Genomic DNA, 13382 nt, shown 5'->3' on the forward strand with positions numbered 1-13382 from the left:
TGGCTACATTTACACTAGAGGCTTGGCTAGTCTTGACTGGGCACCCGGCAAGCCTGTGGATCTGAATGAAAATTTCTGCATCCGAAGGTTGCTGCTGTTGCTGCGTGCTTTCCAGAGTCACTGGAGTGTTGGAGTCACTTCATCTAGATAGTGGAGGAAAACACGCCACCATATAGGGATAAAATCGGATGTACTTCAGTTGGCATGCCTCCCTCTTTGCTGCACTTGTGTGACTATTGCAAGCCCACGTTGGCCGGTGCAGAAAGCTTAAGAACAAAGGTGAGCAGTGAGGCATATGACGGAGTGAGGTACGAGCTGCCAGATTCTGACTGTGCTGATTGCACTTTGAAGAGATGAAGAAATGTAGGCGTGGTCTACTCTTCTTATTCTCTTTGCTACGTTTACTTAGAGAATTTAAAGCAATTTATCTAACCGTTGTGCTTGCAGCTAGTCAGACAAGTTTGAACGAATCCATTTTGAAGGAACGAGAGGGGGATCTGATAGGCGTATGATGCAGTAAGGCTGCTCGCAAAACGGAACAGTTTTGACTTGCTCTGCAACGTTGTGATATCCTGTATGCAACGCAGTGTGACTGCAGTTAGACGGCATGCTTCATAATAAAAAAACACAAGGATGCTGCTGCTAGATCACGAAACAAGGATGGGGACCTGGAGCCTCCAAAACAGACCCAAGGTGTGATATACTTTTTGAGCCGTGCATTGATTTCATGTGCATTGTTTGCTGACGAGCTGCATAAAATGGAAGCAGCATTTGCAATGGATGTTGTTGCGAAATCGGTCCCGTACTTGTTTGGTGATACGGCAAACATATTGCTTCCTTTGATGTTTGCGGACTCGCAATTGGCTAAGATCACATGTGGAAGGAAAACGTTGTTGTACGTAGTGTCGGATTGCGTGGCACCATACTTCATCGCTAAAGTAAAGGAATAGTTCTGTCGGCCCAGGTTCTACTTCGCAATACAGATTGACGAAACTCCAATACCGGAACAGCGCGTGCAGCAACTAGACGGGCTCGTTCGGTATTTCGCCAGTAGCCAGAACAAAGTGGTCGTTGAGCATCTGTGATTGTCCAACTTGGCCCATCTTGGGCCATGCGACTGCAGACACCATTGTAGGGTGCATTGAAGATGCATTGGTTGACTTGCCAAACAACAGCATGGTTTGCTTTTTTAGAGATGGGCCCAATGCCATAAAAAGTGTGAACGAAAAGCTGCAAGTACAAGTGAGTCCGAACCTCCTTGACATCGGGGAGTGTAGTCTCCACGAGGTGCACAATGTGTTTGCCAAAGGCCTGAATGTCTTCGGAATGGACGTTGAACAACTGGTTATTGATGTCTATTAGCACTTCAAGAGCGCTATGGGATCATAGAATCTCGGGGAACACCAACATAACCTGGGTCTTTCTAAACATCTGTTTTTGTGCCACATCAGCAATCACTGGCTCCCGCTTCAGGGAAGTCTTGAACGGCTGCTAGATCCCACCTTGAAGTCTTTTTTCCAGTTGAAGGAGGCGATCATGCCATCTGTGGGCCCCCGGCAGAACCGGCTGGCGTCTGCACTGGAAGACAAGCAGCTTCCGGCAAAAGTCAGTTTCTCAAGAATGCTGCTCACGTGTACTCTGGTTTCCAAACACTATTTTAGCTTGGTAAAATTTGAAAGGCAAGGGTGAAAGAATGAAGAGAGAGGATAGAGTGCTTTTTTTTTTTACCAAGATGTGTAGCCGACTAGCCCAGCAGATGATTTTAATACACTATTTCAGATGGACGAGCCCCTGGTGCATGTCTTCTGCAGCGAGCTTATTGGACTTGCGAAGAAGCTACTGTTCATCAGGCACAACATTCTTTCTTAGTCCGCAAAACAATTGAACTTTCTCAACTTGGAGTCATCCAAGATATGGAAAAATTTCCCAGAAATCGGACATGGCACAGAAGAAGAGATGAAAACCTGGGAACTAGAGAAGAAATGAGCATCCTGCACTGCCGCTAGGGTGTTTTACTTGGCCTATGCACATTCGCTTTTGGAACTGCTGCCCCTGGACAACAAGCTCCTATTTCACCTCCTATTCCTGGATCCTTGCCAGACAGCCAGTATGAATGAAGTAGTAGTTTGTTCACTGAAGAATGTTGCTGGTGCCATACCACAAATTGACAAACCTTAACTGGTTGAACAAAGAAGGCATTGATGAGTACTGGGCCAAGGTTTTGAAAGTGAAAAAAAGTTCCTTGACCCAACATTGTGAGTGCCCTCCCTTGTCTCTTGATTAAAGCAGTGCTGTCACTTTCACATGGCGATGCAGACTGTGAGGAGGGTTCAGTGAAAACAAGCACCTAGTGCAGGGGTGGCCAAACCGCGGCTCGCGAGCCGCATGCGGCTCTTTGCTGGTCCAAGTGCGGCTCGCGGATCCCTCGTAAAGGGACCCCCCCCCCCCCCCCCCCCCCTTCGCCCCCTTTCGTGTTTCCCCAGAAAAAAAAAAAGAAAGGATTTCAGAATAAACCATACTCCAGCTTGCAGTTTGACAGCCTTGTACTCCCATACGTACAGTCATACAGCCTTGTGCCCCCATACGTACAGTCAGACTCTGAACAAAAGTTATGTTTGCCCCCCCCCCCCCCCCCCCCCCCTCCCCCCCGCGGCTCTTAGAAGTTTCGTGGTTTTGTTTGCGGCTCTTAGGCCAGGCCAGCCTGGCCACCCCTGACCTAGTGCAAGGACGAGCCAACCTGGGTATCGCAAGTAGTTGCGGTATGTGCCAAGTCAAGAGCTACCTGAAACGTTTTGGCGGTGATGTCACGAAAGTACCTTTGACAGCAGGCTTGCTGCATGAAGAGGTCCCATAAAGTTAACGCAGAGAAACTAGAGGTCAAAAAGCAATATGATGAGAGGCAGAAGAGGAAGAAGAGGGCTTATTATCAGGAAGAAGAGCGACAGCTTGAGCATTGCATCATCTTGTTGAGGACTATGCTTGAGCATGATTGATTGTGTCGGGTCTAAAAAATAATTGGGTGGAAAAGATGGAGTCTGGACAGGTGCTCTTAGCGGATGCTAGTGCGAAATTGGCTCAGAATCTCGAAAAAGTGAACTGTATCCTTCAGCAATTGGCAAAGAAGTACCAATATATCTACATGTGCCAAGACATTTGTTATTTTATTCTAATCACTAAAAAAAAAAATTGTATGAGCATTTTATTTTTTTGTTTACCTTACCAGTCCATGGTGATCAATGAAAGCAATTCGTACCAGTTCGTACCAAAGATTGGCATGTGCCAAACTTTGTAGAATCTGAAGCTCGGCAGATTCGGTCCATCACTAATATTTACCTCTTTGTTAGTCAGTTCCAACACATGTCATATTGTCAAGTGCAGTTTTGCTTCATATGTTTTGTATAATTTTCATGTAATTTTTTGAAAAATGTTTGCATATAAAATGTCTAAAACTCTACAGTTAACATGGAGTGACCTGCGTACCATATTTTAGCGCAGTGGTAACTTGGCCTAGTAGGTGTAGCATTGTAAAAGGGTAAAAAAGAACACGAAAAACGACACGGACAGAGAAGGTGTGCACACACAGAGAGCAGCGCTCTCTGTATGTATACCATCTCTGTCCGTGTCGTTTTTTGCTCTCTTTTTTACCCTTTTACAATGCCATCTTTTTTTTTTAGTTTCTAAAGCCAGGTGACATTTAGCCCATATTTTAACAATCTTAAGACTTGTATGCTGCTCCCAACTTGCTCCAAGACCTTGTTTTTACTGCTCCCAACCTGCTCCAAACTAGTTTTTTATGGCCCCGAAATTTCTTCAAAGCTTCTTTGCCCATCCCTGCCAATGGTGGTTTTGTTCTACCTTTCCTGTTTCACTTTGCCCACGACGAATGACCAACTGTGATGCACTCGCTCTGCACAAGGTCATTCAGTGGTCGCCATGCCGCAGTTCTTCGTACTATTACTTGTGGGTACACCGCACAAAGAAAATAGCTGTGTACCTTAATTTTCTTTGTGTCTGGGTGAAGAACTTTGAGGAGCACATTCCCCATGATTGAAGCGAACATCCCCGTGGTGTAGAGAGGCGCTCTGTCTGGCAGATGACTCTGAACGTTAAGAAATCTTTCTGCCTGACCGTAACAGGAAGAAAAAAAAAAATTCTATTTCAGAATTTTGTGTACAGTCTAAATGAACTAACACTTCCACGGGTTAATCAACGTAAATATTTGGGTCTATTAATTACCTCAGACTTGCGTTGGAATTGTCATGTCGGCAATGTAACAACACAAGCCTTCAGAGGGTTCATGCACTTGAGAAGATCACTTAAACTAGTCTGGACAGCCACAAAACATCTGGCTTACACTATCGTAGAATACCGTGCATCCGCCCATTCAGCACTAAGCGCCCACCCCCAAAATTTTAAACATCTGATAAAATATGCACAGTGCATATACAGGGTGTTTTTTTTTAATTCTTTACAGATTTGTTTAAAGAAAAACCATGAAAGCTATACTTATGCGGTTTGTGCGAGTGAGTTATATGTCCAGGGGGACATAGTATAGGGGGCTAATCGTAACAATCAGTTAGCTAATTAACTAAAATTCATTCATTAACTTTTTAAATAATGAAAATAGACATATGGTTCCATTTAGGAACTTCCTCAGCATCATTAAAAACCACTAAATCAGTCATTTTCAGAAAGACTTTGAGCCCGTGAGAAACGTGGTAGTGTACTAAAGTTACCACTCGTGGAGCAGGTACAAGGCTGGGGCTAGATAAGAGAGGAGAAAATCGCGTGGGCGCCTCACCGCAACCGCTAGCCTTGTACCTGTCCTACGAGTGGTAACTTTTGTGCACTATTACACTTTTCATGCACTCAAACTCTCTGAAAGTTGATTTAGTAGTCTTCGATGACTCAGCAAGTTTCTGATTGGAACCTTATGTCTATTTTCATTAATTAAAAAGTTAACGAATTTTAATTAGTTAGCCAACTTATCGCAAAGATTAGCCGCCTACATAATGTTCCCCTGGCCATACAACTCACTCGCACAAACCGCAGAAGTGTGCCTTTCGTGGCTTTTTTAAACAAATCTAATATAAAAAGAAAAACACCCTGTATATATGTAAAATTGATGACTTCACATGTGCCCATCCCCTATTTTCTCGTGATTGTTTTCAAATTTTGAGAATACGCCAATATTGTTTGCTCCTTTCACACTGAAGGTAACATATCTAAACTGGAGAAAATAGAATGTAGGGCAATTAGATTTATACACAATAAATACATGTGCACGGACTAACCAACTAAACTCCTTAAGAAGTGGGTCTTTGGACCTTAGCTGGCAGAGCTAATCAGCTGAGGCTAAAATTATTGTTTCCTTTTTCAAAATGCCTTTAAAATGTATAAATCCAAGTGTGTTTCATTTGGTAATACTAGTGCAACCAGGCATAAGCACAGTACAACCCTGTCTGAATATTTCCTTAAAAACGACTGTTTTCGGTACTTTTTCTTTTTTCTTTAGTCATCAGAAAATGGAACGAAATTAATCATTCCGTCGCTAGCAGTGCTACAATAACCCAATTTCTAACACATCTAGATGCTTTGTCACATAGAGATGAGTGATGTAAGATTACCTATTTTTTTTGTTTTCCATTGTATAACCAGGGCTGGCCTGCTAAGTTTTCTTATGGAATGTCTTTTTATAGATATGAATTCAGATTTTGTTTCTTTTTTAGGCGCTGTTCAATAGCGTCTATGTGTTTGTTTGTGACCTTAAAGTGCCAATTATGATGCATAAATCTTTTTTTGTATTGTTCTCTTTCCTGTTAAAGTCTCTCTTGGGACTGGCAGTATTTTCAAATAAATAAATAACACCGAAAGTATGCCAGGGACTATATACTGCTACACAAAAGCTTTAAAAACGTTTGTGTAGATGCGGTTATGAGTTTGTGTCACAGAAAATCCGGCGATGGCGCTGGCATCGGTAGGACCAAAACATCCCATAATGCAACGTGCGCAGTCACGTGTGTCACACATGATGTCACACGTGGCTGTGCGCCATTGCGTTATGGGTTTTACCCAATAAATTGGACGGGAGAAGTTCCCGACAAATTTAGCAGAAAATTTCTCCAACAAATTTACCGGCAACTTTTCCCGCCAAATTTAGCGTAAAATTTTTCTGCCAGATCTACTAGTTTCAGCTTCCGCCCGAACACAGCCAAAGGCTGAGGGACAGTTCGCAACTTCGAGAAGAGCATTCCTACACACCACAAAGTAGTCTGCAAAAGTAATTTTTTTTTAAATAACTGTTTTGTGCGTAAACGTTGCACAATATTCCGGATATGTACTGCTGAGAATGATTTGCAACTAAAGGAATTAAATATCTGAAGTTTATGTTTTTATTAATATATGTAAATGCTTGTGGTTTGGTGAAAACACGTACATCCGCTGGCAACACAGCTGCAGCGCTCGGTTTTTCTGTGTGATTTCGTTCCCGTAATGGCCGAATCATGTGCTCTGCTGCTTTCCTCACCGAGTCGCTTCAAAACGTCCTTTCGCAAAGGCACATTTGGGCGTCAGATGCGAGAGATCGGGATGAATGTCTACTTTCAAATTCGTCAGGAGACTGCAGCCGTGTCGTACTGCAAATGCGTTAAAAACAAGAGAAGCGTCGGGGCCACTACAATTCGCTGATACGCGGCGAAGTCAGGGCACCCCTTTACCTGCCAATCACATTGAACGGCGAGAAGCTGGTGGAAAGGACTGCGCCTCGAGCCCTGGTATATCGAGACTACACAAGGAAACATCAACGGCCGGGTCATTGAGCGCCTTGCAATGTATACTTACATCTCGAAACTATGCCGAAATGGTGGAAAACTCGGACACAGACGCCAGCGGCCAACCTACGTACACTGACATCCCCTGTGACAAAATTTCAGAACGTAAAAGGGCACTTCTAAACCTGTAGGAGACGATACCATTGATACACCCGTAGCAGACGAAATACTCGGCGAGCGCGGGCGGCGCGGACGACCAGCGACGCAGCGGAGTGATACAAAAGTGCAGGCAAGATCGCGTGACCTCTTGCCGGCGTGTGATTGGCTCCGGCCACACGTAGCTTTGGCTGCGTTCGGATGGAGGCTGAAACGAAGTATAGCAGAAAATTTTCCCGACAAATTGAGAGGAAAATTTTCCCGCAAAATATAGCAAAAACTTTTCCCGGAAAATTTAGCGGGTTAGGGTCATGACGTCACAGCCACATGTGACGTCACGTGACACGTGACGCTACCGGCGGCCACGCACACACGCTTGCATGGCTTGGCAACAAGCCTGCGTTTATATGAGAAGGATTTGGCTACCGGGACCCAATAACGCTATCGCTTTCCATTCTTAAAGGAGAAGTTTAACAGTTCCCCAAGTTTTTTCTTGTTATTTCATATGGTGTGTTTCTTTTATTAGGCTTTACAGATTTGTTTAAAAAAATCCATGAAAGGTACTCTAGTGGAGTCTGTGCAGGTTAGTTATCTGGCCAGGGGGACAGAATATAGGGGGCTAATCGTCATGATAAGTTGACTAACTAAATAAGACATGTTCATTAAGTTTGTACTTAGTGCAAAATCAACATGTTTTAACCAGAAATTGGATGGGCATCATTGGAAACCACTCAATCAATTTGGGAGGAGCAAGGCTACCGGTGCGATAATGCGGCTGTACAGTTTTTCTGTCTCTTATTATTTGCGTTTTCTCACCGCTAGCCTTGTGCCTGTTGCATGGGTGGTAACCTTAGCGTGCAACTGGGTTTCCCCACACGCCCCGAATCTGTTTGAAATTTGTTTAGTTAAAGATTTTTTGGTGACTTCTACAATGTGCCTGATTGGAACTATGTCTTTATTGTCCGTAATTATAAGACAGTTAATTATCCCATTTATCGTGAAGGATATATCTCTATATTATGTCCCCCTGGCCATGTGACTTACCTGCACAAACCATATTAGTGTAGCTTTGAGGGCTTTGCTAAAGCAAATGTGTTAAGCCTAAAAAAAGTCAGCATGCAATGAAATGTAGTGAGTGCTGCAGCTGCCTAATGAGCGGGAGGCACAGTAGCTAATGAAAACTGCTGCCTGAGTGATTTGGTCGAACATATTATTGACTTCACAGTGCACAAATAACACGCACACTAGTGTTTAGTACAAACACACACATCGCTGAACTCTATCTTGTATTTCGTCTTTGTTTTCTTCTTCGTCTGTTAAACCAATACACTAAAATTGTCCGCAATTATCTCCTGGTGGCCAATAGAGATTGCATCATTTAGGCGAAAGCTCTTCACCAAAACCCTCCTTTCTGGTTGAGCTGTGGGATGCAATGATGGGGGTCCTTTTTACCTTTGTCTCCCCAAGGCCCGCTTCAGACATCCTGGTTTTTCCCAGTCTGGCATTGCAACAGTAGAAACATGTACCTCGCGCTAAAACTTGGGTTGCTACTTTTTGTCATCATTACCAGTAAAATTGCAATCTTGTTGCACTAATTACCCTCTAAGTAATGCATTAATAATGTGTTTTTATATCTTTAAAGGGGTACTCCACCGGTTTTCTCATTGTCTCCGATTTGCTTGAAATTTCGCTGAACTAACCAACAAACATTGCTAAAATAGTATCCCAAATATTAGGTCAAAATATTGTTTTTTCGCGAAGTTATTGAATTTACAGTTTTGGTCTTCACCATGTTTTTCAAACTGAATGTCTCTACTGGCAACAACAACAAAGTGACGTCAGTGGAAGGCAGGGGTTAACTTTTTGGACTACAGAAGTTGTTCCCAACGGATTTGATGCAGTTTCTTGGTGTCAAATGAGTGCTTTGGAAGCTCGCTCCTGTATCCGCGCTTCAGCACGGAACAAATGATTGGCATATACTATTTTTAGACTGCTTGCTCGACTGGCAAACCTGCCTGCCACTGACGTCACGGCACTGAAAAGTGTGCGAATATTTGAATATTGGTTTTTGAACCATTTTCATTTGCCGATTTCACAATACCTATTATGAATTTCGCGATGCTAAATAGCATACCGGAAAGGCTAAAGGTTGGGGAGTCAGAAAATATAGTTAGTTGAGGTAGCTCAAAAAATCGGTGGAGTACCCCTTTAAAAAGCGATGAAAATGCCAAGTGATCTTTGTGAAACCATTTTGCTATAAAAACGATTCATTGCAAACCATCACCAGGTTAAACCTTGTGTTCAGTTATCATCATCACTATCATAAGGGGGTCAGATCAAGCCTTTGTGCCCCCTGATTGGTTGCTGCCACTTTAAACATTTGTGAGTTGTTTGAGTTGCTGAAACGTTTTGATCTGGATACAATCCAAGCAATTGATATTGCAGCGTGAGGCTCTAGAGAAGGAGTTTCCAACAAGCCACAAATTGCTCAGAAAATTGACCCATCCTAAACAGGCCTAAAGGTAAGAATAAAGGTAGCACTTACAAAGTGTCAAGTCAGCGATGCATTAGTTCTAGTGTCACCACTGGCTCAGCACTGAGTTAGTTGTGCATTGTGCCGCTGAACAGCGAAAGAGGGAGCACTGATGCAGAGTTAATACAGGGCTGATACAGGGCTGATACAGAGCTGATACAGAGTTGGTACAGAACTGATACAGAGCTCATGCAAGGCTGATGTGGAGCTGATACAGGGCTGATACAGAGCTGATACAGACTTGGTACAGAACTGATACAGAGCTCATGCAAGGCTGACGTGGAGCTGATACAGGGCTGATACTGAGCTGATACGGAGCTGATGCAAAGGTGATGTAGAGCCGATGTAGAGCTGATATAGGGGCGATACAGAGGTGATATGGTGCAAAGTCAGCACTTTGTCTACAGCACTACTAAGTCTGTGCTGTGTTGTGTGTGTGGACGGGCCATGAAAGGCTGGTGCCCCTTTTAAGTGAGCGCCCTCTTCTCTGTGCCCCAGCTGCTGGTGATTGACAGCCGGCCCTTCCTGGAGTTCAACACGTGCCACATTGTGGGTGCGGTGAACATTTGCTGCTCCAAGATTGTCAAGCGCCGGCTGCAGCAGGACAAGGTGGGGCCCCTCGCTTCCCCCAAGAAATTTGTTTGGTGCCTCCATATGACGTCTGTCACAAAGGGAACTTTCTGCAAAAAAAACGTTTTTCTAGTGCAGTGGGGGCATTAACCGAGACATGTTTTGAGTTGGGAGCAATTCTGATGTTAACATGCTAACCCAAGACAGAAGAATGTTTTGGAGTGGCTCCTAGGGACGCTGAACTTCTCAAAAAATAGTTTTGGAGGGCCTGGACTGAAGACGTGTTCCACAAGATAAGCTTTGCCTCAAAAGCGACAAAAGCAAATTTATTGCAATGTATTTACGTTATGAGACTCAGTTTTGGTGAGGAGCGCTTCTGAAACATGCTTTGATATTGTCACATTGTCCTAAAATAGAAGCGTGTCGTGGTGCCCAAAATAAGTCTCATGATTTCTAAATATTGCACTAGAATTTGTGGGGAGTTTGAAGTTTTCTACATTTATCTCGTAGGAATAATTTTGTATGGTCGCTCATTTGCTTCAATATTGGTTCGACACACCATTAGGCACGACTGAACTACCTATTAGTTTGGATGATGGGTCAAAATAATGCCTCACCATGAAGTTATATAGGTTTTGAATTTCCTTTTTTAGTTTCTACTGACAGCACTGAAAAAGTGAAAATATACATACTATGTGGGTGCAGGTTTGGGAAGTAAAACTTGTTTTGAAAGGATTCCAAGAAGTTTGTTTGTGTGAAATGAGTGCTGTGGAAGCTCACTCCAAGCATTCACTCAGCAGCACAAGAGACTGTGGCTCACACTTTCTTTTTGGGACTGCCTTCTCGACCTGCAAGTTTTCCATTCCACAGGAAAGTGCAGGAAAATTTGAACCTTGATTTTGCCATCACCTTCATTTGCCCATCTCTCAGTAGCTATTCTGAATTTAGAAATACCAAATGGCATGCCAAGAAAGGTAAAATCTGGGTATTTAAAAATAATTTGTTTGGGTAGCTATAAAACCACCAAAGTACCCCATTTAGCTTTTTTTTAAAGTGTAGAATTCCCGTTGCAGCAAGGTGGTATGTTGGGTTTGTTTGTAATCGTTGAACCTAATAAAAGAATGTGTTCCTTCCTTTTGTCCCGTCCCTTGGAGCGCTGGTCTTCATGATGCTTGGCTCACGTTGCCTTTTTATTTTAAGGGAGATTTTGAAATGTCAGTGTTGCTGTTGCACGCAGTTGTTAGTCGTATGAGGCACCATTATTAGGTTGCAGAACCAGATGCAGACAACTAGACATGCATACCATACTTATCCGATTCTGAAGCGTCTAGTATTCTAATGCGCGCCCACCCAAGAAAAATGATTCTAACGTGTCTCCGATTTCATTTTTGTGTTCGATTCAAACGCGATTGCAGTTTTTGGATACTATAGTTTTATCAAGAAGGGCAAGTGTTAAAATTGGGGAAGTGCGGCACTTGTTCTATTGAGAAGAGCAGTGTAAAAATGCACTTTCAGCTGGTAATCAATATTTGTGGCTAGAAAGGGTGGAACGCAGACAGGCAATGTTTTCTTCGCTCATAACGCGAGCTCGATGAAATCCAGCAACACTCGAGAGGAAAAAACAAAGGAAAGGTGCACGCACGACACGCGCCGTTTGGCCGATTTCCGACTTCATCGATCCTCCTTACTCAACGCGATTTTTGCGTGCGGCAGCGCGACACACGTGCGACAACTATCGAGAGAGCGCATTCGAGGACGCAGTGAAGACGCGTTGCAGGCAGCATACTTTTGGGCGCTCATTGGTGTCTGTTCACGTCCCCCCAGGTGGGGGTGCGAGAGCTGCTGCAGCACGCCTGCGGGGACTGGGGTTCTGGCGCGCCCACGGTGGTGGTGTACGACCAGGGGTCCTGGGACCCGTGTGCGGTGGGCACGGATAGCTTCCTGGGAGTGCTGCTGCTCAAGCTGCGGCCGGCCTTCCCCAAGGTGGCCCTGCTCGCAGGTGGGATCTCCGTTTGCATGGGAGGGCGTCGCATTTGCAGCATTACATCTTAGATGTACTGGTCTGGGAACTCCGGCAGTTTTCGCCCCAGTAAACTTTGTTCTTACAAGTAGCACACATCAATATAGGAGTAAGAAAAGAAAAAAAAATATTAGAAGAAATGATAGACGAGATAACAGCTTTTAAGATTGTGATACCTTATTTCCCGGACCATAGTCCATAACTGGCGTATTGTCTGCTGAAGCAAGTTTGGCTGAGAACATAGTTTTTTCTTTGGGATAGCCTGCGCCAGGTGCACGAGCCCACATATTTGGTATAGTTTGCGCATCAAATTCTCATATGCGGTACAACTTAAAAATTGTCTGCTTTACTGGCGCATAAAGTGGCTCGTATCATACAGAAATCATCATTAACATAACCTGTCATTCACAAAATCCACGACGTGTCGTCGCAGTGAACGATCTTGAGAAACAAATTCTTGTATAGCCTAGACCCGTAAATAGTTTGCACTGAGTAAAATTGAAAATTTTAAATGCGTATAGTCTGCAAACTATAGCCCGGAAAATACCTTATTTTCTTTTAAAGCAGACTTGTGCAGTCTGAATTGGTTATAGCAGACCCTGATAGTGACCAAGATTTCGGTCTGTTGTAAAAGGAGTATACTGTAAGCAGATATTGCCACGCGCGCTTCCGAGCAAGCGCGTCCGTGGCTCAACTGTAATCATTCTTGGCTCCCACGTGGCTGAAGTCTGTGGTGACGCCACTCACCAAGCACAGTGATGTGATGGCTGCGCCATTTGCGCCAAACTGCGCCAAGGGGCTAACCCTGCTACATCCTGCTACATTTTGCCAAAATATGGGTAATCTGCGCTAAGCCTGCGCCAAAGGGCCAATTTTGGTCGCCTTTCAAAACCGAAACTAAACTAAGTACCGTAACTGAACATGCATGAGCTAGGCGGCGCAAACGGCCGCCCGACACAAAATACCCTGCATCAATCGCCCATGGTTTTTTGCATGGTTTTTTCCGCCATGCTGTCTCTTCTTTCACGCTCTCGTCGTCTCGTAAGCGTAAGTCTCGTCTCGCATTTTTTTTTTTTAGAGCGCAGCTCTTAGGGGCTTGTTCCCAGCTTGAGCGGCGTCGCCATCGCTGTCGCCGTCGGCGTAACCAAGGTCACCCCAAGGTCACGTGACCCCCAAGATCACCACAAGGTCACGTGACCCCCTCAGGGTCATGTCAACCCCTCCCCCCGAGGTCACGTGACCCCCCCCCCCCTCCCGAGGTCACGTGACACCCCCCGAGGTCACGTGACCACCCTCCAGGGTCACGTGACCCCTCCCGCCGAGGTCACGTGAC

General features: G+C 44.4%; 1 protein-coding gene across 2 annotated transcripts in view; it reads left to right on the plus strand.

Moving 5' to 3' along the window:
* LOC8039910 (dual specificity protein phosphatase 8) overlaps nt 1–13382 on the plus strand; it is a 165952-nt gene that overhangs the window by 63459 nt on the left and 89111 nt on the right. For both annotated transcript variants that reach the window (XM_040217821.3, XM_042293408.1), the window contains exons 3-4: nt 9958–10068; nt 11854–12028. In XM_040217821.3, the coding sequence (XP_040073755.1) occupies nt 9958–10068; nt 11854–12028 (286 nt within the window). The remainder of the gene's footprint in view (nt 1–9957; nt 10069–11853; nt 12029–13382) is intronic.

The sequence above is a fragment of the Ixodes scapularis genome, unplaced genomic scaffold (assembly GCF_016920785.2).
Source record: "Ixodes scapularis isolate PalLabHiFi unplaced genomic scaffold, ASM1692078v2 PGA_scaffold4__175_contigs__length_147842914, whole genome shotgun sequence".
In the NCBI taxonomy this organism is placed as follows: Eukaryota; Metazoa; Arthropoda; class Arachnida; order Ixodida; family Ixodidae; genus Ixodes; species Ixodes scapularis.